Here is a 26,813-nt window from a genome sequence, read left to right on the forward strand (position 1 = left end):
TCAGAGCCTAAATCCATTCCTTCCAAATATCAGATCTGGTTTTGCCTCCTTCTCTTCTTCTCTCTCAAAAGGGAAATAGAAAAGGAGGTATAACCTTTTCACACAGTGTTTAGTTATCTAGAGCAGTGTCCCTGATGCCTCATTCCCTCATTCTTTTGAAGTTTTCATATTACAAAAGTTAACTTTTTGCCTCCTCTTCTGCTCATCCCTTAAACTCTATTTCATCTTACCACAGTTTCCATTATAACTGATGAAATTAAAATACTTAACAGGTATTATAAATTTTTCCAAATCCTTACTATTCTGGAACTATTATCTTGTCCAGTGCATTCTATTCCATTCCATTCAATCATGTTTATATAGTGGGAATATATAAAAAGAGAAAACTATACCTGTGCAGTTTATAATAACATACATAAAAGAATAATGTTTGTGAATGAATGATACGATGCATAAATTTTAGTGTATTGTCTGCACAATGCCAAAAGTTCTTAATCAATACCTCAGAGATCCAAAACACATCAATAGTTAATTTAAAACTGCATACACTCCTGAAGAACATTATTTATATTCTCAGAGCTCATTTATAATGAGCTTTTAATTAGAGAGGATGTCCTCGTATCTTAATTGTTAAAAGCAGAGAAATTATGAGACGGTGGTAATTCTTAAAATAACATGCTGCAACGTACATTTCTGTTTCTTTTATTAATCCAGAACTGTAAAGACTCCTTGCTTAAAGTCACTTGTGTTTTACTTACTTATGGTAATACAAGTGTATGATAAAGGAGGATTCTACTTCCTTTGTCATCGGTAAGGGTGCATATGGGACGTCCCACTAATGGAAGCCTCCTCTAAAATTTAGGAAAAGGTCAGCAGAGGGAACTTTATTGCTGTGAACAAGAGCTAAATACATTGTATGACTACCTCAGATTGGGAGATGACTGACAAGTTTTTCTTCCATTATTTAATTGTCTAATTAGCCATTCTCCCATACCGTAAGAAAATAAAACACAGCATAATGCTTTACAAAATGTCTACATACAGTTCTGTGTTAAGAGCTTTCGCAGTACTTCACAGCGTAGTCCCTCACGAGAAAGACCGTTTGCTTGGATAGCATCCAGTAAAATCTGATCAATACACCCATCTTTATTTTTTAATTCAGCACCTCAGCTTTATTTAATGCTCCAGTTTCTAGTATTGCACAAACGCGCCGCTGTATAACACATTACCATCCAGGCTGCCCCTCTGCTTGGACAGACACATCGCATTTGTCATCGTTAGGATTCAACAGGAACTTGATCTGATTACCTGGTTTGCTTTCATTTGGTTTACACTGAACTTCTTCAACGCATTCTGCCGGAAACCATCCAATATGTCCCCGGGTGCTGCCTTCCCAGAATCCACCTTCGCCAATGCTTAAAACTAAATAGAGAGAGACATAGGAAGCATTAGACTTTTTTTCTCTTCTCATGTAAATACCAAGATTAGTTACATAACACAGTCGGTAATAACTGAATATCATGTTGGTAAAAGCAAACGTTGTGCAATAACTCAAATGCTGGTACCCCAGCAATGGGCACAGAGTAACCTTTAAATGTGACCCTCCCTGATCAGTCTTTGGAACCTCTTCCCAAATTTATTTTTCTCACAAGTTTCCTTGGCCCTCACATAATTATTTCCATTTTCAGTTTTCTCATTGCTGCTTTTAACAAGGATAACTGCATGGTCATACTAAGACCAAAAAAAATTGTCTTGCCTCTTCAAATTAAGCTGAAGTGCTGAACCCGTTGTAAAACTGAACCCACACTGAAACTGGGTTTTAATAATATATATTTTGGTATCTCATATGTTTTCTACTTCCTAAGGAAACATGCTATTTTATTTAGTGGGTAGCTCCAGAGATTTGTAATGTAGGTCAAGCAATATGATTTAATGGTTTGAGTACACAGCAAACTCTTGAATATCCTATAGGTGCAATACACAATGTAATGCCTTTTGAAATATTTCAATGATTTTTTTCTCGGCAGAAGATAATGACAACAGGGAGGAGAATGATTTACCAACAGGAGAAAAAGCTTTATCCTGTAGTGCTAATTATCTTGATATTAATCTTAGGACTCAACAAGGATTGTGACAAAAGACTGCATGCAGTACAACGATGTGTTTTTACTAGAAAGCAACTTTACAGTAATGAAAGAATCCTAAATGCTTTCTAAGTCTTATGTTTAAATCAATTTTATAGAAGTTCCTACAAATCACTGTATGTTTAATATATATTAAAAGAACATAAAAGTACTATTAAAAAGATACCATACATTAATATTGGAACAAAGGTGAGATTATTAACAAAAACACGGTTAGGTCTTCTAAACAGGTTGTTTGAAAGTGCAGCTCAGTCATACACCACGGGTCCTCAGAGTACATCTGTACAAAACACAGCGTTTGGTGGGGAGGTCCCTGAGCTACCAAAACCAAGCCCGTGGAAGTCGGAGCAGCGCAGCTCCAGTAGCTGTGTGCTAGCTAAGCCAGCCAAGCTAACTGGCCCTGCTGAAAATCAAGGCTAATTAGCCCAAGCACATCTCTCTGCTAACGTATGCATATGGTTTTCAAGACCAGGGATAATATCTCTGCAGGGTATTTCAGTATAGTAGGGATATTAACTTGCTCAGAGCTACTTTGATGATCTCCAACACAAGCAGCCTTTGTGCTGTTAAACCATATCTTATCAGGCTTTAAAATCACAGTCCCTGGCCCTGACTGCAATTGAACTCTGTATCAGTGGAACTGCTGTGATTCAATGGCATTGAATTTGAACTTGATTTGTACTACTGTATAGTAAGATGAAAATCAAACCAATGATAGGCCAAAAAAAACCCCCAAACCCTTGGTGATACTAAAGAGGTGGTAAGAAGTCTCGTTTGACACACCAGGATCTGTAAAACCGCATTTGAAATTAAATGTTTGCCTAGTTTTTTATCAATGCAATCCTGAGCTATCTGTGGTATTACTTACGGAGCATGAATATCTATTAACATAGACATTTGACAGGAAAATGTTTTTAAATGTGTCAATTTTAGGCCTTCTAATGTAGTAAATTCAGAGATACAGATTTCATGAACTGTGTATTTACACATCACTGTCAATAAGTACATATTAAGCCCCAGGAAATAGATCCATTAAGGCAAAATCCTCCACCTGGATGGGTCCCAAATGCACAATTTATCAAGCAGCTTTCTGACATATTTGAGAAAACCTATACCTATCCAGCTAGTTATGGGATAATGGGGGAGGGCACTGACCTTGGAAGACACCAACAACTCTACAGTGACACTGAAGCTTGAATAAGAAATTTTTAGCACACCTTTTCTTTTAGTTACCTAACACCTCTTGGTATTGTTAACATAAGCAGAAAATACTTCACCTCTACATTTAAATGCAAGCAAAAATGAAGAAACCAGACCTGTGCTTTATTTGTATTAAAAAAATAAATAATACATAAGTAAAAATATTAATAACTATAAATTTGGGGCATACTTAATGAAAAATACATTGATAAATTCCAGTTGTTCTTGAAAATGTTTAAAAACTGTGCACATCAACATGCAAAGTCAATCTGATAATTCAATGTTACATAAAACAGAAGCCTATTCATTCATCCAATATATATTGGGTATTCATCAGCTTCCAACATATTTTTAGCAATGTAACCTCTGTTCACATAAGAATAGAGTGCATTTCTCATATATGAGATAAGGAAGTAGGAAAACTTAATTAACAACATATACAGGTATTATAATTATTGTAGGATCCTACTGTACATTGATTTAACTTCAAATCATAAAAGTGAGTGTAGGACTCCAGCCAAAAGAAATTTCGAAATGTGAGACAATGGGAGATTCCTACTGCAAGTAATTTTTTTTTTTTTTTTTTTTTTTTTTGAGGAGAGTTTTCAGCACTGAATCTCAGTCCTGATTTCACTCCACAAACTGGCAACATAGGGAGAACAAAAACTACTTAGAGATTGAGAAAGACTTCTCTAATTCAGTATTTTATTAATCTGCCATCAGATCTGCTATTTTGACATTCCAAATTACATGGATATTTCCATCTCCAAAAAGCATTTGCACTGTAAGAAGGAAGTTGGGTATTTCACACCCATAAAGTAATTTCATGTGTCTGTGGTAACAGCAGCTGATAAGACATCCAAATCAAGATGGGAAAAGAAATTTGCTCTGTAAGTCTATCTGTGAGCGCAAGGCGAAAAGTCATTACTACAGAGCAAAACCAGTCCTGCTTTAGATCATTATTACATGAATTATAAAATACTAGCAATTGCTAATAGCAAGAGCAAAGCAAAAATACACATAGTCCTGCCTGAAGACCTAACGTCTATGGAGAAGGGGTAGAAGGGGAAATGAGGCATCGCCAGAATGCAGACAGCCTTCACAGTTCTGGTTCAAGCCTGCCTAGAGATTACATCTACAACCAAAATGACAGTACCTTTGGACTTAGATCAAGGAAAAACATCATTATGGGTGCCAGGAAAGGAAGGGGAAGCCTGATGGAACTGTAAGAGGCGCAAAGATGACACAAGAGGCAAACGTGGGGTAGCCAGGGATACAGCTGACGTGCAGAGACAGAGACAAATTGTTGGTGACATGGAGGATAAGCACATATGGCCTAATACTCGAAATGTAGAAGATGAGATCTAGATGGCTCTGCACTACCAAAAAACTTGAAATAATCTTTCTAATATATCTCAGGTGGTGCCATCAATAAGAAGTTCTGCAGCAGGAGCCAAAGCCATAATAATCTACATATCTATAAAAACTGGCAACACTTCATGTATTCCAATGAGGGTAACCAGGAACTTACAGGATAAATCAAAAAATATAATTTATCTTTTGTACCCATGAATGCTTTTTTTTAGAATGAGGCCTTAATTTCTGTCTTTTCCCTCTCACAGTAGTGCTTAAGAGACACGTTGTAATAGATAATTTGGTACCAGCAAGAGATTTTCTAATCAACGTTTTCCCTTCTGAAGGACATAACAATGGTAAATCAAAGGATAACTTTCCCAAAATTAATAATTAAGCGTTATCATTTCAAGTATTTTTTTTCCTTTTGCTTTTAGTAAAAACAAAAGATGTGGTTGCTATGGCAAGAGAAGGCCACAGTCTCTTTACACACAACACGAATTACAACAAGAATCTGATGTTATGAGGGTAAAATTAAGGTTCTAGCAACATCATGAATCCCGGTATATCTTTTCACAATGAAAGTATAGTTTAAAACAAGAATTATGTTCCATTACATGAACAAAACTGCAAATCAAGATTGGACAAATACCAAACAACTGAATAACAGGAAAATATGTATAGGCAGGTGCCAATCAGGATCTTATATTTTAATGTCTTTAAAGTATTATACTTAATATCAGCCAGATTCTGCTTTGCCAAATTCCAGAGAAAAACACAAGAAAATTATATATAGTGCCAATAAAGCATAAGATGTTTTGTCTCTTGCAACTTCTGTGAGTTTATTGACAATGTATATATTGTAATGAATATAACATACTCAGCTTAATGACTCAATATACTATCAAAAAATCACTTTAATCAAAACAACAAAAAAATTTTGTTCTTCCACATTACAGCTTCCTTCATTCTGCCACAATCAAGAAATATATTTTTCCATCAAATGATGGTGCATACTATTTCTAAATTCCTTGTGATACTAAAATTTCAACAAGTGAATTATTCTAGGTAACCTTATTTGCAAAAATGTCAATTAAATTTACAGCCAAATTCAGGCCATTGCCTTTATAGCTGCTACAGGATATAGCTGAAATGTCTTTGTAATATCTACAATCAGGTTTTGGTGCTTATATAAACTGCATTCTTCTTTCCTGGGAAAAGAAATAATTATATGGATTAGGAATGACAGATAGTCTTCTGGAGAAGGAAGAACATTTCTACAACCAGGAGAAAAAAGAGAAATTAACAGAATGGCAATAAAGTATAAAGTAAAGTTGAACATCCATTGAAAAATCTAGCAGCTGAACTAGCCTATGCTGTTGTAAGAACTACCAGAGCTAAAAGTAAAAGTTATATCTGCTAATCAAGAGCAGCTGAAGATTGCAATACTTCTAGTCGGATGTGGCATTATGTAAGCTGAAAGCCCTCTACACCTCACAGGAGAAAGCAGAAAATTTCAGCATTTCATTCTTAACCTGAAAGGGACGGTGACAGTGTCCCTTCCATTCAAACCACAGCATGACTATGTTATTCACCTTGAGTCCATTGGTCTGTTACTGGTAATAAATGCCATTTACCTAATGAAATACAAAGGGGTTTCATCTGAATTTTAGCTAAGCAAGGTTCAGTGCAAATCTGAACTCTGGTTCTGTGTCTTGATACAACAATCTTCTGGATTTGCTTTTTTAAAAATAAAGTAGATTTTTAATTTCCAATGGGTAGCAACCTAACTTCTTTCTCTCAGAAATACTTAATATTATAGTTTAGGCTTTTTTCTTGTAGAAATATCTGTTGTCTGATGTAAATTTTCAGAACTATTTGCCTTTTGGAAGGAGAGCTTCCAAATGACAGGTAATCTATGCTAGAACACCTATTTCAACGATAAAAATAATTTTGCTTAAAACAGCCCCTAACATAGTTACAACTTGAAAAGGTATGTTCCTAACCTTGAGTTGTTATGGCAACTTATTTCCTAAGTGTACATATCAACGTAAACAAATATTCAATGTTTGATCTATTTTTGCATACAACCAGGTAAATCGAAAACAATATTAAGGGACAAGTACTGTGCAGTGACAGCTCTGCATCTGAAGCGCAACTTGACTCAAGACTTTACACACCACATAAATGAAGGTCAGCACAAGTCACAACTTAATCTTGCTCTCTTTTAAAGAGAGATATTTTTATTAAGATCTGGTTTTAGTTTAAATTTTACTCTATTTCTTTATCTACCCCTGCTCACTCCCGATAGATATCCCTCCCTCCCTGTGATTAATGACGAACAAGATCTGTCTGTTCTGCCTTATGGGCTGACCATTTCTGGCTTTCAAATACCTAATCAAGAGAGACTGACATAACTTGAGATTAGCGCAACTGGACTGGAAAGGAAGTCCTTGTCTGTCGCCCTGCTGACAACCACATTAAGGCCTCCAGCACGCAAACAAGTGACTGTGTCCCAGCTGCCACGTAGAAAATGTCTTGTGCAGTCCACGCACAATCTGGAAGGATTGCATCTTGCGTATCTGCAGTTAATGATTTTGTATAATTGACCTGAGTAGTCAGATTCGACTGCGGCTTCACAGACATTTCGTTTAGTGGAGAAGCAAATTCAGCAGTTCTTTCCCATCTTGGGCTATGGGTCCTCACAGAGAAACCAAATTCAGGAAATAACATGGACAGAAAATACTCCTCACTTTTTAAACTTACATTTAACTTCCAGTTTTGCCTCCAAAACAAAAGTGTGATCCAACCGTGGCTTCAAGGAGTTTACCTTTCTGTAACCCAAGTGTCTCTGCTGGTTTAGCTGAAAAGCTACCTTACCTCCCTGTAATTCAATACTTAATTGTCTGACTTCTCCTAACAGCCCAACTGCCATACCCTGAGCTCACTGCACATCTCCTGGCTGTGTCCCATCAGTCTCTAGGGCCACCCATACTGCCAGCAGGTGGTAAGACTAAGGAACCTCAGCTTCAGGTTTTGGGTGGATGTCACCAGCCAAAACCACCACGGCCACAATCAGAGTCAGGCTAGATCCTGACTTAAAACACCTTTTCATCTTTTATCACTGCTACTTTCTGAAGAAAGAAACAGTGCAAACAAGCAATGTTCAGGAAAAGGACCTTGGGCTGAGAAGATGGCAGTGACTATGAACAGAGCAAATACTACGTCAAAATCTACAAATACAATAATCTGCACATAATCCTCTAAATCTGAGAAAATATGGCTCAACTGAAATAGAACTGAATGAGCTGTGCTGTTCAAGATTTGGCCCTCTATATTTTTTTTCCTTCCTTTTTTATCTTTGACAACAACTTTCTATGAAGATCATCTTTTTCCTGTTATTTGGGTGTCTCTTAAATAGTTTGGGGAAAGTGCAGGAGAGAGAAAAACAGCATAAAAACAAATTCTTCTGCACTGATTTGAATTTTGGACAGAAATCAAGCATTGGAAAAATCCATCCGTTTGCAACAGTGATCACCACCTCTGTTGAGGAAGGTGCGGACAGAGTCAAGTTTGCTCTTCTCCACAGTGATGCCCAAACTACGGGTCAGGGGAATGCAGAGTAGGGAGCATTAATTTGAGAAGAGGTCCCAAACCAACTTAGATCTGGAGCCTGCACTATTGTGTCGGGCTATGCTAGTGTGCTCGTATGCCATTCACAGCTCCTCTCGGTCTTCTGGTACCTCCCTGTCTCCCGAATATTTCGGGCCAGTAACTGACTACCAAAGGAAGACTGCCATTAAGTAGTCAAGAGCGAAGACGATGGGGATTTGTGGATGCTCGTACATCCTAATCACTTTCTTGCAGCCTTGACAGCAAAGCGGGCTCTCCTGCTGGAGCGGGAGCAAGTCGTTGTCTTTGTTACAACACTTCCATATATCAGTTTGAAGCACAGCTCTCTCCTGCCCTTCAGATACAAGTAACTTGAAGAAATGAGTTAGGTTGTTATCTGTGATGAGTCATAATTATTTGTTAGGAATTTAGATCAAACCGATCAAGTCAGGAGACAGTAAGGAAGCAAAGTAGACCAATGAATCTGGGTAAGATTAATATTCCATTTCACATTAATTTCATCCTTCATATAAAAGAGTAGCAAAACAATGCTTATGCAAACCTCTCAGGTTAAATTTTGCTACCACACTTACTCACACAAGGTACAAAATGCTCTTGAAAAAAAACATTTCCGAGGCTCTTCCGTTTCCAATATTTTATTTACTAATCTAACAAGCGCAAAAGCCCGGGAGACCAACTTTCCTTCCGCCCACAAGCACTATCTGTTGGCAATATCTTCAAGCTCAGCAGGGGTTTAATAATCTTTCTTTTTCAAAATGACTTACAAGTAGATTTTGCAAGAAATGAAAATGTTAGAGATATATTTGGATTGCCCTACTGGCTGAGATCGCACTGAAAGAAAAGTAGTGTTGCAAGGGTCAATATTTCTAATGCTGAGAACTACCGACTTTCTGCCTAGAACAGATGCTTGACTCACTACTACTGAATTACTACCGTTTCTCTTACCCTGGAGAATGTAGCTGAGAACAGACCTCGGTTGGGGTAAACTCTTTTCAGATGTGCAGACTGTGCCTGCGCAGAAGGCATCTCAGAAGGTTCACGAAAAAGTCTGTTGGAGCATGTTTGAGATACTGAAATAACTCCCCATTTTTCTAGATACTAAGCACTAGAAAATTTGTTTAATCATAGTAAGAGTTAAAGAAACTGAGCATTTTCCAGAGCTAGCCCTGTATTCTGTTTGCCTTCCAGGTGAAAGAGAGGAGATAGTAATATCAGGGCAGGCAACAAAAATAAGAGAGGAAAGTAAAAATTTACGGTTGGAAGCCACCCATGGCCAAACTATACTAGGATCTGGGACCTGAAACCTGAAGAAATAACTAGAAATCACATGGCAAATGGAAACACCATAATAAAAACACATAGAAAGACAAGAAAAACAAAACTGTGAGCAGGGTGAGACTTTAAAAGTTCTCGAAGTATTTGAAACAGGCAACCATGTGGGTTTTTTCCTTCTAGGTCAGTGAGGGATAATTCATATGCACTTCAGGTATGTTTTAATATAACAGAGATTCTGAAAACAATTTTGATTGTTTTGTTTCTAAGTGACTGGAGATTGTCTGCACCGTGGTGATTGGTACCTGGAACTCGTGTCTTTCTGACAAGGTGTGCTAGTACAGATGTGAATCACAGGTAACCTTCTCGAGGATGCACAGCTACTTCTGTATTGCTTTAGCTTAATACACAGAAAACTGCTAATTCTCCACTCACAAAGAACTTTGGAGCATTGCATTCTCTTCATACATCTGAGTTTTGTTATAAAAGAGGCCACTTGATTTCCAGTGTAAGAATTAAATTTAGCAACGCAAAAGCTGAATAAAATACATTTTACAGATACTTTACAGATACGTGTGTGTTGGGATTGTGGCAGATTTATTGCTATGGACTTTTAGATAGAAAATGAAGAAAGAAACAAAATATGTTAAAGGTGTTTCAGTGAGGAATGAAGCTAGCTCTTCTACATTTATGTGAAAACATAAGATTAGGGTTGTTCTTGTACAAATAAAGATATCAGATTTATTTTTACAACAGCCATGGCCCTTCTCTCATGAGTGGCAGACACACAAATGATGTCAGTATGTATGACTAACAACTAAAAATAAAACAGATATTTTTGTACAGGCTTCGTAATATCCTATTAATACAAGACCATTTTGTTTGGTTTACATTTTCTTTGAACCTTGCCCATTCACAGCTTTCTCTGAGCAGTTTCCTTGTACCATACACAGTGACCTATTGTCACTCATGCACTTCTAGCCGTTTTAGAAAGAAAAAAAAATCTGCCTCATCTTCATCTGATGAAAGCACTTTTCATCAAGAGTTTAGGAATTCATCCCTCTCCGTGACCCTTCTAATTCTACCAAGTTAAAAAAGAAAATCCATAAAAACATTTCCCAGCTAATCCCTTTCTCTAATATGTTGTTCTGGGCTTTTATCCCTGTAATAAATGCCTTGCTACATCTTTACTGTGATTAGTCTCATGGGATGCACATGTGATGAGCATCTCCCCAGGGTCAGACTGAACATGGGTCAGAATCCCGTAGCAAATGCCGATACACGTCTGAATCCCCCCAAACAATCCAAGAAGCCAGTACTTTAGCATCAATGTTTTGTACAGAACAGTGCAGCTACCAAGTTGGCAGAGGAGAGGGGCTAGGACAAAGCTTTTTTATTTCTGAAATGTGACGCTAAGGTGTTTCCAAAGTGAGGAAAAATTGAATTCCATGGGGTTTAATGTTGTTTCATTTCCTCCAAGCACTGCACACAGTGAGTCGCTAAACCCCAAACAGGCATGTGTACCCCCAGAAAATCAAAACCTCGGTGCTGACTGGATCAGGATCTGGCTAAGCAAGTCTCTAAAAGAGAGAAAATATATCCAGTACCAAGTGGAATTTCTGCTCAGAAAGAGGAAAAAAAAGCAGGACCTCCTTAGAGCCAGGGGTTCTGGCACTTGCACAGCACGTAAAAAGTATTGAGGATTGTAAGAGCTCTACTGCCTGTGCTTTTGGATGATGGGGAGGGAGCCTATCGATCTCTCACATTAGAGTAATTTTTTATATTCTGTATAAATAATTACATCTTGACTGGAACAGGGACGCAAATCCAGATTTAACTGGACCTGGATTTTTGTCACATATGCTGAGTTTGAATGGCTTCCTCAACATTGTTACACAACTGAGACATTTTTAAAGCATCCCTGTCTTTTTACCTGGACTCTTTGTTCTTTACATGACTTTGTTGTGTTCACTCTGACATACTTTTTGTGACTACTGAGGAATCATTGACATGGTAACACAAAATACAATTTGATCTTTTTCTGGAAGTTTTTCCTTTGATTAGCAATGGGAGTCTGTGATACGGTGTTCCAGCCTTGCCGTGCAAACGGCCTTAAATTACGCTTCACAAGATTTCATTCTAAGTAGTAACACTGGCAATCCCTATGTACACTTTCACTTTCTCTAAACTTTTTCTAAAAGCAGACTGACATGTATAGAAAACTCACTGGACTTTACTGCATCAAAGTTCTATAAAATGGTCTAAAACAAGTGTGCCTGCAAATCCTAGGCGTCTCCCAGATTTTAATTCAATGTGCCAATCATATACGTGAAGCTGAAAAAATAATCCCTGCAGGGATGATTTGATGTTGGATGGGCATGTCCCCCTTTTTCTAACAGTAATAATTAATTTATAGTAAGTTTCAGTAAATACACAGTTTCCCCATAAATAGAGATTCAAAATTCACAGACCAGACACAATCTCATTTTCTATTTCAGCATTTTGACATTCATTGGTTAGTGTCCCCCACAAAAAATCATTGGTCTCAAGTTTAGATCATACTATTGTAAGAAGATTTGAAAAGTGGACTAATTTCTTCTTGCATTGTTTTCCAGTTACTGTCATAATAACTTAGAACTACAGGCTCCTGAACTAATTTTTTTTTTAAATAATAAACCCTTCACTGAAATTTAAGTCCCTTATTCTTGGGATATTTTTGAATATAATAGTCTCAAATTCTAATGCAAACAAGCAGCCAGATAACGAATGCCTCTCCAAAATTCAGCATCCCAAGCAACCTATTGCACTGTTTCCTCTTTTGCCAGGGAACACATTTTCTGTCTTGTCTTTCTCCAGAACTGCCTGGCTTTATTCTGGCAACAAGAATCTATGTTGATCTTACATCCTCTACATAAACAAAAATATTGCTACATCTTTAAATCCAACAAGTCAATTGAACACAACTGTGTACAACGTTTCCCAAAGAACTGATGATGGTGCTCAACCATACTCATTCTTAATCTGTTGGCACCTCCTAGATCTCTGTAAACACACTCAGTGTAGAAAGTTATTTAGTACCACTCATGACGCCCAAAATTTCATCCTTTGTAGGTACTGGCAATTATTCATAGTGTTGTTAAATTTTCTGAGATTATGAATAAGCAAAGAGTTCTGGGGTGTGCTTAAGTCTCGCTTTTTTTAATTTTTTTTTTTCCACTACATGCAACTTTTTTTTTTTCTTGTAATTGACCAACAAGCATCTTTCTCAAGTGTTTTTTTCCTTCACCCTTCCAGTGAGAACTCCATACAGAAGACCCCAGGCCTTCAAATTTTAAGCCAAGAGCCAGTGTTCTTTTGTAAAGGTATGAAAAGATCACATTTCCTTTTAATTTGCTTTACATTTTTGCATGAAAGTTACTCATAATGTAGCTTTACCTCTCTCTAGATTGTACCCATTCTTCTGACACTTGAAGGCTTTTGCGAAGTGCTTTTATGCATTACTTCTCTTGCATTTATTCTTATATACTGGATGCTTGAAAAGCTGGTTCCCAAACCATGCAAAGCTCTGTCAATTTTGTTTGAATTTGAAGATGACTTCTGGTTATTATGACTTGAATTTTATTTCATATTTGGCATTCCCAAGAAATTCTGTAACCTTAGAGCTTTGCTTGCCTTCTATTAATTTTACTCTAGCCTAGATAACTTCCATTAATTGGGAACTTTTATAATGTTTTATGAAGTGGTCATATAGGCTCTTCCACAAGTTCTCGTGCACTATTTTCTTTAGATCATAATCATTGCTTCCTACCTGATCAGGGCATAATCTCCCAGAACCGCAAAATTATCTTTTCAGCCCTACAGACATCGCCAGATCTCCTAAGTTTAACCTTCCGCCTTCATCCTTGCATTTAAAATAAATCTTGCATATGTTTTATCTTTAAGTGCAGCATTCTTCAGATTTCTGTTCTACACCTTCTGAAGGCTTGAGTTAACAAAAATTATTAAACCCACAAACGCTTCAGAATCAGCCACATCCAAAAATAAAAATACAAAAATACCTTCTAATGGCCCCTGATTTTTTTCCAACTACTGTTTGCAGGCTCAAGGGAGGAGATATTTGAAGTTTTCTTTTGTAAGATAAGTAGTTTCAGTTGCAAGGAAATTTTCACCTGCTTAACACTTTTATTTAGGACACTGAATTTATTCCCTTTTATTTGATTTCCGTAACTGGTATTTGGTTTGTATGGATTGAGCAGAAAGTCTTTTTATTCCGTGACCAGTTTTACCTGGATGTGCAAAACCACAGCTGAAACTGCATAACAATGCACCCTTAGGAAGGTCAATCCTGTAAACCACATTGCCCACTTTCTCAGCTGTACCTGGGCGTACTTACTGTCTTGAAAGTAATAACACAAAGTTGGCCTTGATTTTAACATATTCTTAGTTGGGAAGTGCACCAGTGGACAGAAATTATACACGCACCGCCACACTTCCTCCCCAAAATATTTACAGTAGGTTCTACCTACCTACTTATCCTAAGTCTCACGAGGGGACTTCTCCTACTTAAGCAATAAATTGTTCCTTGAGGAAAGGGGTTGAAACAGGCTTGACCTTGTCCCTGGTTCCTTCCTGAGCTGCTTAGATAGCTGACATGTTTACAACCTTTTAAAGCCCTGGAGTTGTCTTTCTCTAATGACTACAGAAGCAAATTACGTGCTCTGTGTAAAAGATAATGCTGCTATTACTGCATGTATTTCTGAAGTCTAGCAGTACTTTGAAGTCACTTCACAGTTAAAATGGTAGCTAAGTATGCATTGGTTACAAAATACATCTCGGAGTAAAATACCCTGTAAAGAAACAAATGCATAAAAGCACTTCTACTGAGCAGATATTTTTTCCCCCCTGAAATAGAAGAGAATTTTAAAATAAAATTTCCATCTAGCAGAAGAAAACATTTATTCACAATTAATTACATACTCACCTTTGACTCTATCTCCTTTGTGCAGATGAATTTCCCCTTCTCCTTGAGGTTGATATGGCTTTACGACAATAAAAAGTCTTCCAGGTACAGCACTGTAAAGCTTGCGTTTTGGACCCTGATAATCCAAGGCAGACAGAGTATCCTTGTTGGCACTAGGATTGTAAACGGCACTGGAAATTGAAATTAAAAAACATTAACTGGTTATTTAAAATAACCATCCCATTAGCAGGATTAAATTAAAGAGTGAATAACATAACTGTCTTCCAGTAATACACCTAACCCTGCAGAAAAAATACATGTTTTTCATCCTAAACACATGCTTGTAATGGTTGAAATCTTTCAACATGAAACATGATATCCACCTGACCATGATGGCCTAGAAAAGAAAACACGTAACACTAAAGTGTTTAGTTTTTCTGCAAATTAAACTTGCACATTCACAGACCCTGATGAAGCTTAAAATTTGTAGGCAAATCATACATTACAAGCATCACAATTTGTCAGAAAGGCTTTAAAACATCTGTATTTACAATTATTGGTAGGAATGGGTATCTTTGTAATATTGTAACGTTAACTGACAACTGAATTATTAACTGAAAGGACTGAATAATCAAGTTATTTTGTCACTCCAAGGCCTGGAGCTAAATTTTAGATCTCCTCAAAGCATGGCTCTTATGGCTAACATATTCTCCAGAAGATCATTTCTGACTGCTGGCAATCCATAGCTCTCCCAATGACTTCAGAGTGGTATGCCCAGGTAAGTCATAGGTCATCAAACAACACACAATCTACTTATTGTGTATAAAGAAGAAATTATTGAAAGCTAGCGAATGACACATAAGATCTTTATTAAACCTCTGGAAAAATGAGTGAACTGTCAAAAATATAACATGAGAAACAGGCAAATATTAAAGAGGGTGGGAAACCTATAGGAGATATCGTAATAAACTTGTAATACGCTACTATTCAACCTTTAAAAAAAAAAAAAACAACATAAAAACTTGAGGTCTTACACAGAAAGTCTAGAAACAGAAAATACTTATGAGAAAGAAGAATATTCATAAAGATTTATAGGAAAAAGATAGGGTACCAAAGGAAGAAGAATTATTTAATGGTGATCTAGCACTGTAACACTCCGCTTACTTTCTTGTAAGGAGAAAGAAAAGATCTCAAACTGCTATATGGAAAATGAAATACGAGGGCTGGAGTTTAGTGTTTCTTCACCCTTTTTTTTAACCAATCTCCTACCAAAATAGGAGTCAATAAGGCTCTCAATATAGGTAAAGAAGTTGTCTGGTAAAGAAACAACCATAGTGGATCTTTCGTATCAGGAACACTTCCATTTTCCTGCAGTAACTGTTACTGTTTGGAATAGCATCCCCCATTCTCCTCCTTGTTCTGTTCTTCTATTACTGTGAACAGGTGCTACTAAAGATAAGCCGTACTTAAGAGTTTAAAAGTGAGCTCTGGTTGCATGTCTGTGATGGAGTTTGCATCAGAAACCTCAGCCAGCTCTCACAGTTGTTTAAAGGAAGACCAGAAAAGATGATGTTCGGGTTTCAGTTCTTTTGCTCCAATCCTTTTTCCTTATAAGTAGAGAAACAGTCAGCACCATAAAAAAATCTGGATCTATAAACTTGCTACACATCCAATTTCCACCTGGATCAAGCTGTATTTTCTGCCTAGCGTAGTAGCAGCCAGGTAGCAGCTGTTCACAAAGTTATAGCCCAGCATCTTCTGGAACTCCTATCGCAGAAGATACATTGATTTTCTCTCTTACTGAAAGAGGAGGGGGAAACGGCACATTTAACCTTCGCACCGAATGCATCATTGCTCTTGAGACAGGCTTACTAATGGAAATCAGGGCTGCAAACGGGACAGATGACTTCTTCAAATAAGACCTTTTCTCTCCCTCCTTGTCCCCAGCTTGGGCTGCCAGCCCAGCAAGTCTCACGCCATGAAGGAGCAGGAGGAGGATGCGGAGATTTCAGAAGACGTGTGGACATGTCTCCCTCTCACCCAGAAGAAAGTGGCCACCCTTGATGGCTCAGCCCTGACTGAGGCTGTGCTGGCACCTTCTTTCGCTAATCACCGTGGGCCAAACTCCACAGGAAGGCTGCCAGGTCCCCTGCCTCCCCCAGCCTCCCTCCAAAACCAGTCTGGGATGAAAAGCAGCAGCCTCATGAGAAGATAATCCCCTGAGCCACACAGGCTGTAAAGATCACACGAAGCCCTTCCAGCATCACTTTCCAGCCCCTTTCCACAATGCAAACCCCACAAACCTCATTAACCCTTTGTCATACCCTACCCTTCCCCATTAACCCACCCCTTCTGGCCGCTTCTGCTCCAGAACCCAATCGACTGCTATGTCAAAAAGGGCTTTTTCATCTAAGGGGAGCAACAGCTTCATGGTGAATGTATTATTTGCAAATAATAAGCAGACAGCGCAACAATTCCCACATTTAGCTGACGGTAAGTAGGTGGCCATACAGTTAAACAAAACCTGTGAGGAAAGTGTCATGAAAGGTGCCATTCGTGACTGCAAAATGGGCCTGTGGCAAGAAAAGGCATTGCTTGCACGAAAAATTACAACCAAAATCCTTTTAGTTGTCTTTAAATTTAGAGAGCCTCCAGCTCTCTTCTCAGTACTTGCATGTACTCTGGACATCTCTGAAACAAGTCCTGATGGTACATCCGAAACCCTGCAGCTGGGTAGCAGTTTAAGTAGCTGTGATACTGTGAAAGATGATCTCTTTCACTAAGAGAAAGACCAAAATTTTATTTCCACAAAATTTCAGGCATTAAATCGGTTTCCGCTATCATTTGTGCTAGTTTTCAAAATCACGTGCTTTCAGAAAGGGAAGAGGAAAGTGGCTGAATAAAGTCAAAGCAAATAAATGTTTGCTTATTCAAAAAAACCTTTTAATCATTCCCCCTGCCTCAAAGGTTTGTTTATACTTCAAGAATTTGGAAGTGCGTTATCCCAGGAATATTGATGAAAAGGCATTTCTTATCCCTTCCAGCTAAAATAACCACTGACTCTAAGGTAAAACCTCCCACTGGTGGCATCAGCAGTCTCCAGTGGAACACGAGAACACTCATTCTCTGAAAAGCACCTCACAGCCACCTCCTCACCTAAGCGAAGCCTCATTACAGACAACCTGGTTTTAAGCCGATACGGGTCTCTGTGAGGAAGTGTCACCCAAATTATAACCAAATGAGGTTTTGCTATTATTGTAACATACAACAAGGTAAGATGAGTTTGCTCTACTGCACGAAACCGCTGGCATAAGAAATTTGCATCCTGTTCCTTCCAGTGATTCTTACATTTCAGACAACTTTTTTTTACACTGTGCCGTATTTCCACTCTCCAGCAGTATTGTTACTATCTCAAGTAGTGCTTGTCAGTTTGGGTGCCTACAGCCAAGGAGAGAAGAATGTGCATGGTAACAGGTGACAGCTTCAACAACATGACATTTTGTTTTACTGACTTGAAAACTCAAGTAAAGATCCATTACACCTACAAAGAGAAACCAACAGCTGCATTTCTTAACAATGCTCACGTCCTTTTCTACTCTGAACAGCGGATGGGTTTTGCTATTAGGAAACAGGACAAACAAAGCCTGATATTTTAAATGACCATTGAATTAAATGGGTTTGGTCAAAACATTTAAGCTCCAATTCTCTCCATCACTACTCAGCTCTGCCTCCCTTCATTTTTGCAGCCCTGCACTTTAACCCCTCGTCCCGGTGCAGCTCCATCGCTTGGACACTTGACAGATGCAGTTCCCGAGTCCTCCTCAAAGTGAAGCTGTAATCGCCTGTTCACAGGGCAGTGGCTTCACAAAGCCGAAGTCCCCGTTTGTGATCAAAACTTAAACACGATCCTCTGTTTTATTATATTACTTACAATACCTACATCACTCTAATTAGTCAGGATTTGCTCTCCAGTGGGACGCAGCTGCAGGATATTTGCAGAGAGTGCCTGCTAAATCACATTTGTAATTCAAGAGGAAAGGAAAAGCAGTAAAGTCATAGGGAATGCAAAACCCGGCAGCGAAGATAATCATGGAAGAAGCCCACAACATCTACCACCACCAGCTCAAGAAGCCTCTTTTGCTCTAGGCCAGCCTCCTACACAGCCCCACTTATTCCCCCCAGCTATTCCCCCTATTTTACAATTTGGTTCGGCACACATCTACAGAAGGGAGAACTTAAACAGTCTCTGCTCCATCACCCATGAGCAGCTCCAACATAGGTTTCAGGCATGACCAGTAGTTTCATGAAGGGATCAAGTATCTCAGAAACATTTTACTTTTCTGTTAAATGCAATCATTATTTCAACTGTTAAAATATCTTGAGAACTAGCACCTTGACTTGCAGTTGCAAACTCAACAGTCACTGCTGAGCTTTGCTGAACTTTAAAGCCTGCCTGGCTGCTGGAGCTCCGTGAGGAAACAGCTGGCTTTGACTGGAGCTTCCAATTAAAACATTCACACTTGGACATGTTCCACTGTGCTGAGATTTTATTACCTATATATTATATAGAGTGCAAAAGGGGCGCATAAATAACAAAAAAGAACATAGCAGTCCAGCATGATGACGTTAGGGATATCTCATGCTGTGCAAATAGTCAAAAAGTCACCTGATGTGCCTGTGCTGCTGCCGTTTGGCATCCTCCCCCAGCCTGTTCAGGGATGGCGACCGGCTCCGGGAGGATGGAGTGTAACTCCCCACAGTTTTTACAGTTCCATTAGGATTATTCTGCATCTGTTGAAGTAGATGAGGTGAAAGGCTGCGGTGTGAAGAAGCAGAGGAGGAGGCTGACCACTCAGGGAGGTTGTTGATGTTCAGATTGTTGTCGCTGTTGGAACGAAGCAAGATCCGAGGTGCTGCTAAGGTGCTTGGGGGTCTCCGCCTTCTGTTTGAATAGGTCGGAGCCTCTCTAAAGGGCACTGTGTAAAGAAAGACATCCAGGGTAATCTCAGATGATTTCACCATTCATATGTGTTTACCACCCCATAAAAAGATTTAGCAACATATGGCATTGTTTCTTCTGCCGAGACAGAAACTGTACCTTGCCTGCATCGCTAATCGAATTCATTATCTTTAAAACGTCATTAAAACCGAAAACAACTGGGCAACGTTAACCTGTTTATTGCCTTTAATAAACAGTTAGGCAACACCGGCGGCATGAGTCTGCTAACAGTCTGAACTATGGCCTGGGAAACGGGAAACACCTCATTATTGTCAATATCGAGTCTCAAAAAGTTCATATTCATGCTATCTTGTCATATTCAATCAGAAAGCCACGGAAGAGGGCTGATCGGCAGAATTTTTGATGTGTGATCTTCTAACTTCCTTCTCCCATTGGCAAGCAAACTGGGAGAATTTTGTTCCATTGCAAGTTCAGGCCTAACCTGAAGTCTGTAGTGTTAACAGTCACCTTATCCCCATCTTCCAGGTTAAAAATTGAGGACATAGGTTCTTCTCCTGGCAGAACTCTATTACATTGCTATAATCCCTAGGTATCCCTCTCTTTCTAATCTAGGCATTTCTACTGCATCTATTACTATTGTATATAGAACATATCACCCGAGGGTAATGCACTCACTTCGTCACGTGCTGTGTCCCAAAGAGAACATCACTGTACCCAAAGGCTGCGATATACTACTTAATGAAACAGTCATAACAGAAAACAAAAGCAAGGGCAATAAAAATGTAATACAAACCAGAGGGCCCATCCTTTCATCAGTGTTATTGGTACAGTGCTGCAGTCATACGAGAATTTGTACAAGCAGACGCTACATTTTCCAGATCTCCTTTTCTCACTGTAGTGGGTCAGTTAGTTCCAAGTGCAACTCAAAAGGCAAATTTCCTAATAAAAGGCACCCAGCTATCACTAGATGTGATGGGATTTCCTACCCATATTATAAGGTAATAAAGGATCTGACCCCGAAAACTCACACTTGCCTCGGTCCCCATTCATGCAACTACTCTCATTAATTTCAGTGGAACTCATGGGGTCGCAGGATTTGATCCAAAGTGCACATATTTACATCTGAAAAGTCACAGGAGTATAACTAACAAAAGGCAGCCAGGCATTATTCTGAGGACTTTATTGAGCTGGTGTAATTTTCAAAAAATCGTATTTCAGTTGGGAAAGAAGCCCCATAAAATATCATCCTACATGTCTAAAGTGCCAGTAAATGCCATTTATAAAGTGCCAGAAATGTCTACGCATTCAATACCCTTCAAAAACACACAAAACCCCGAATAAGAACGTCTGTCATACTGTGCAAGTAAATAAATTCACATAAATATGAATATACATAGGAATCAATCTGTCCTGCCTTGAAATACAGCCTTTAATTGAGAGAACACAGCAAAATTTAAGGTTTCAGAGCAAAACTGAAAGCATATTTATAACATAACGATGGAACTGCTAGTAAAAAAAGGGTTTATAACATTTTCACCAGAATCGGTTTATGATTAACTGCGATTCTGAATATTTTAAAATAACATCCTATTTCTAATGAGCTGAAACTTTCTACAGTAAATAGCTCAACAACATCAGAACAACCACACAAGAGAACAGTGTGCACAGAGAGAAAGGTCTTTAAATTCATTTCCATCATATTTCATTTGAAACAAGGCTGAAATAAGGGAAGTAGTCTTTAAAAGCTGTTAAAGGGGATAAAGCATAGAAGTCCAATATTTATGCTAGAAACTGTCTAGTTTTCAGAATATTCCAAGTTTTTTCATATTTCATATTTTTTTAAGGTTTCACAGCAGCAGAGTATGTCACTGAAAGCACCTTGGTGCTTTAAATGTCACGGTGAAAGCCCCAGTTAGCACCAACTTAAAGAAAACTCACAGCACTAATTTCCAAAATTGACCTATACAGATCCTCTAGATTGATGTATGTGACATAGACGTGCCCTTTGTGCCTTCCTGTATTTTTGCCATTGGAATACGGCTCTAGAAATTATTTCATTGAAGACAGGGACCTTTCCCAGGTACAATAAAGCAGAATAGCTACTGTAATCATTCCAGCAAAGGAGAAAGCACACAGAACTGAATATAGGGAATGTTTTGCACATACAGGTTTGCTACCTGAAGGTCTAATGCTGTTCCCTTAGGGTCACCCAAGTTTGTCTTGGACTTCAGTAAAAATTGGATCTGACCCTTAGATTTTAATTTTTCATGACCTTAAAGAGGTAACGCTCGAATCAGACTGCCGAGCCTTCCAGCCACAGACTGATAAAGCTGAATATTGCCAACATTTGGGGGATGTTTACTGTAACTTTCGAGAGGTTAGTGGGATATCTCCTGGCAGGAGTGGGAGGGAGCACGAGGGGCACGGTGCTCGGGCACGGTGACAGGACGGACGGAGAACTGCTGAGCACGTTTATACCGACAGATTTTAGAAAACACAAAACGGGCACGTTCATTCCTACTAAGAAACGGGGTATGTTTTGTACGTATACACACTCTCCAGGTACCAGATTAAATTAATTCTTTTGCCCTTACATACCTTAGAAGGATGTGACATGACCATTTAGGAGTTAGCTTTTGCTTTGCTATTAATGTTCTATTCTTAAGCAGAGAACTACAAGCAAAATTAGCCTTTACTACAGAAAATAAACGGGAAAGGGGACAACTAATTACACCAATTGACGTATGTCTAACACAAATCTTTTATAGAAAGAGTTAAAAATAAGCATTTCCGTGCCTAAAGTGATTAATATTCCACCCAACTGTTTCTTTTCCCCAGCAATCTGCAAACTGTAAGTGGGTGGATATTTTTTTAGCTGCTTCTTATAGGCATTATTTATATTATTTTCACAATAAAAAAATAACTACAACACAAAATGATGAAATGCAAATGTCCACGCTTTAACCCCTGTTGGACATTGTTTTTCCCTAATATTTCACCATGTTCAGAACTGTAAGTATAACTGTTGCAAAACTTGTTTGGGAAAAACACTTCATAAAAAATGACACAAAAAATGCCTGAACTAATTTCATGCCCCTAAAGTTTAAAATTATCATCCCTAAAATCATACCTGAAAGTACCATTTAATCCTTCCTCCAGCTCTCAGAATTCTATTCCTGGCATTTCATACATCTGAAGGGGCAATTCAACACCATTCACTGACAAAAATTCACCTAGGAAATTCCTTACATGTCTTCAAATGCATTTCTTAGGGAACAAACACATTTTTATAACTACTTGACTCTTCAGAGAAAAACCTAAAATGAATAAAGTCACACCCAGCCTTAATAATCAGCTACCTAAATGGACTGTCTAACACAAAATAATTTTGAAAAAGAAATTGCAGGAATTGATTAATTATAGAGTCACTAAGCCAGTCATATTAAATGTACACAAGAAAACACCGGTCTGAAACATCAAAGTGTTCTGCTTTCATTGCTTACCTTCTTTCTTTGTGAAGGCATTTAACAAAGACTTCATTTTCCCTTTTTACTTTAGCAGCAATCCCCTCATTATATAACCTTTGCTGGGAAGAAAGAGGCAAAAAAAAAAATAAAAAAAAAAAAAAAAAATAATAAAGCTACCCAATTTCTATGTGTTCAGGCTGCCTGCACCCTGACATAAGCAGCAGGTTTCTGGGCACTGTGTAATTGCGAGCATAGCTGGGCAAGCAGTACCCAGCGTTCTGGTGACAAAGCCCACCCCACATTCTGTCTGTCAGCTGGGAGCCAACTGTGCATAGACTGGAGCTGCTCAAAAAAAAAAAAAAAAAAATCTTGCTATCTTTCACAGCATTAGTCATGTGAACACCACCGCCACAGCCTTGCAGACGATAGATACCCTTCCTTCCGCCAGCGCTGCATTTGTGCAGGAGCGAACGCCGGGGCTGAGGGAGCTCCGAGGGGGCCAAAAATTCATATATACGAAGGGCAGGGGGGAGCGAGGTGTGAGAAGGTGCTTTGCAGCGGCGCTCCGCAGGCTGCAACTGGGGAAAGGAAAACCTCGACAGAGATGAGAGCTGCTGCAGAAGTGCATTTGGCTTTTAAACTTGCACAGCTGACTCTGTGCGCAGAGGCTTTTTGCTATATTTATTTGCTTTCTGCTATTTATTTGCTTTCTGCTATTTTTATTTGCTTTTCGCTATTTATTTGCTTTTCGCTATTTATTTGCTTTTCGCTATTTATTTGCTTTTCGCTATTTATTTGCTTGCTTACTGCAATGCTCCAAAGAGCCAATTTGAAGAAAAGTACAAATCACACCAAGCTTCACACAATGACTACGTTAAGAATGGAGACAAAACTGGCACTAAAAAGAATATCTTAACATGGCCTATATTGCAGTCTGAAACAGATGAGATGATACAAGCACACTTATTTTCCACTCCTCTTCCACTGCGCTGGAATAAACCAGAATTTCTTTTTGCACAGGATAAAAATAAGAAAATTTGACCAAGCCGCTTTGCTAAATTCAGTGCAGATGCCAGAAAATAAATGATGTAGCCATTGCACTTTTTAAAGTACTAATTCTGAAAAAAAATTCTATAGATAGCTATGCCAGCCAGTGCAAACATTCTCCCAGAGGAAGAGCAAATTACTGAAATGGGCAGATAGGAAGCAAGGGGGAGGTGCTAACAATCACAAAAATTTTAGGCATAACTAGTTAAATGTAAGATATAAAGATTCCAAAGAACAGGAAATTCACTGTATAAAAAAAAGATTAACATACATTAAAAAATTGCCTTCAAATAGTATCAACTATATAACAGTTAATAAATATTTATTCCATTTCAGACATATCTGCTGATCGCTAATGCATCTATTTTGAAAACTGGGTCTTTTTCTTACTGAGAAAACTGCTTCAAGACAGAAAATAAATGACTTAAATGAATTTAACCTCTGTATGCATAATTATCTCATATGTACCGTAACATTGAAAAGAATTAGTAAGCATAAATAAATTCAATAGTTTAAACATTGTAGTGTTTACATAGTTATTAATTTAAAAAGAAAGGAACATTTCTCTTAATTATATAATTTTACACTTTGGTTCAATTTATTTTTAAAAGTGACTATTTTTAGCAGGTGGCAATCTTACCAGAGGAAATGTCGGACACAGCATATGTACATCATTAAATGTCTTTATTTGACAGGAAGAATTTTCTTCTTAACTTTGAAAAGATGCAAAGCTTTCTAAAGAATAACTTTGACCTGTTATTTGCTAACTTATAAATATGTGCATTAATTAACTCCCCCGAAGAATCAATACCGTTTCCAGAACAAGAACTGCTACACCAGAACAACCGTGCCACTAATTTGAATTACGAGCTTCTGCACATTACTTTTTCTAATACCTTCATTCAATCCCCCGATTATATTTGGAGCTACAAATGACAAAGGAACCATAATTATTAATAATATTTTACATTTCCATACTGTTTTCTAACTAAACTTAGCCAATAGTATGCGAGGGCTCGTGAATTCCGCATGAAAACCTCAGTATCTGGTAGTACTCCTGCTTCGATAGCCAAATGGAGACCAACAGAAGCGAGTTTTATGGTGGTTGCTCCTGAAATGCTCAGGAAAGAGACTGTAATCTTAATTTTTGCTTCCTGACGGGGCTGAGGTAGTCCTTTGTAAAAGCTGGGCAAGTGCTTGCTGGTGATCCTTACTTTTAGCAATCGCATGATAACCTACGGGCTGTGCCGCTGCACGGTTGTCCATTGACAATACAGAGCATAGATTGATCCCCGTATACTTCAAGAGGAGAATTACCTGTCGTGCCCACAGGAAAAGAAGAAAATCACTGCCTCCCTATGCTCAGTTCTGTGCTTTAATAAGCATACCACCAGTCACAGAAAATTACATACAGGCTATGAGCATTAACTGTCTCCAAAGGGATGGGATCTCAGCATTGCTCATGTTCCTCTAAGCCAAACATCCTGGGTGTTCTACTGAGGTGACACTGGTGTAGAAACCCAGGAGTTGAATCCTCAAACTGCCTTTTCCTTTATGTGGGTGTCAGTGTTTCAAAGTAATGATAGCCTAAGTACCTAATCACAGCAGTTAGGCGATGAAAGGGTTAACTCAATTGTGCTCATTCATGTCCGTTCATATACAGTAAAATAAAAACAGACAGGCAACTGTCGTCAATCAAAATCAATCCCAGGAGGTGTTTTTATTAGATTTTTGCCGGAGCTGTAGCATTTCATCATCTAGAGGTTTCTAATCAGTGTTATAAAAACATAAAAAATATTAAAGTCACGTGAAATTATTGAGTTTTGTGGAAATTGTGGGAAGTCTTTCTGATCTACACTATCAGATATATCACCTGATGAGTGACCATTTTATTCCATTTAACTGTCTGCCTTTTCCCCAACACAGGAAATATAATTTCTTCCTACATGGCAGAACCTACTGCAATAAACACTATTGTACAATTGGAAAATATGACAGTCAAAGAAGTCAGTGAACTATTTGCAGCTGCGGTTTCTGTTTTTTTCCAATTTTCACTAATAGCTTATTAGAATTTGTTTATTTTAACTGAAGTCCCAAAATCTGTGGTGTTGGGAAGTTAAATAAGAAAATATTCCAGCAGCTTCCACCTTTTCCTGAAAGATTTTCTGCCTCACAATGGTAGTCTTGGTATTATTAGCTCAGGACAAAAACCTAATAATTTGACTATGCTAGCACACAACAACAATATAACCCACAAACCATTAGCATCCATAATCTAAAAATCATGAAGAACCGTACAAATAGAGGTGAGGTAAGCCCTAATTTCCATACTTCTTCTGTAGGTGCTCAGGAAAATGCATGTGAGCTCTGCATGGGGATGCCTCTGAGAAGAAAAGGGCCCCTTAAACAGGAATCAAAACGTGGGCTCTTAAGTTAATTTTGATTAGCATTTTTTTGCACATTTGTAACATCAGGCTCCCAAATTTTATAGGTATTTCAGTCCATAGCTCCCATCAGAAATCTATGGAAAATCAGTGACTTACATACCCTTGAGGATCTACTTTTAGGCACTTAAATGCCTCTAGAAAAAGCAAAAAATTATCTGACCGAACATGCTCTTACTTAATCGCCCCCCCCCCAACACACCTCTAAGACCAAGGGCTTCCCAGATGATGGTAGAACACAGTTATGATTGCCTTTATTCTCTTTTGATTTTGTCCATTTTGGAGTTCTTGCCAGAAAAAATCCCTTTAACTTGTATACACATCTAGGTTTTT

The 26,813-nt window shown here is 38.3% G+C and overlaps 1 protein-coding gene across 8 annotated transcripts in view; it reads right to left on the bottom strand.

Moving 5' to 3' along the window:
• SHANK2 (SH3 and multiple ankyrin repeat domains 2) overlaps positions 1-26,813 on the bottom strand; it is a 365,112-nt gene that overhangs the window by 210,751 nt on the left and 127,548 nt on the right. For 7 of the 8 annotated variants that reach the window (XM_030038580.2, XM_030038579.2, XM_030038578.2 and 4 more), the window contains 3 exons: positions 19,229-19,538; positions 14,584-14,753; positions 1,309-1,422 (listed from right to left, as the gene is read on the bottom strand). In XM_030038580.2, the coding sequence (XP_029894440.1) occupies positions 1,309-1,422; positions 14,584-14,753; positions 19,229-19,538 (594 nt within the window). Of the gene's footprint in view, positions 1-1,308; positions 1,423-14,583; positions 14,754-19,228; positions 19,539-23,025; positions 23,327-26,813 lie in introns of those variants that run through there. The other variant, XM_041129155.1, reaches the window with a different exon arrangement.

This window comes from Aquila chrysaetos, chromosome 16 (genome assembly GCF_900496995.4).
Source record: "Aquila chrysaetos chrysaetos chromosome 16, bAquChr1.4, whole genome shotgun sequence".
Taxonomy (NCBI): domain Eukaryota; kingdom Metazoa; phylum Chordata; class Aves; order Accipitriformes; family Accipitridae; genus Aquila; species Aquila chrysaetos.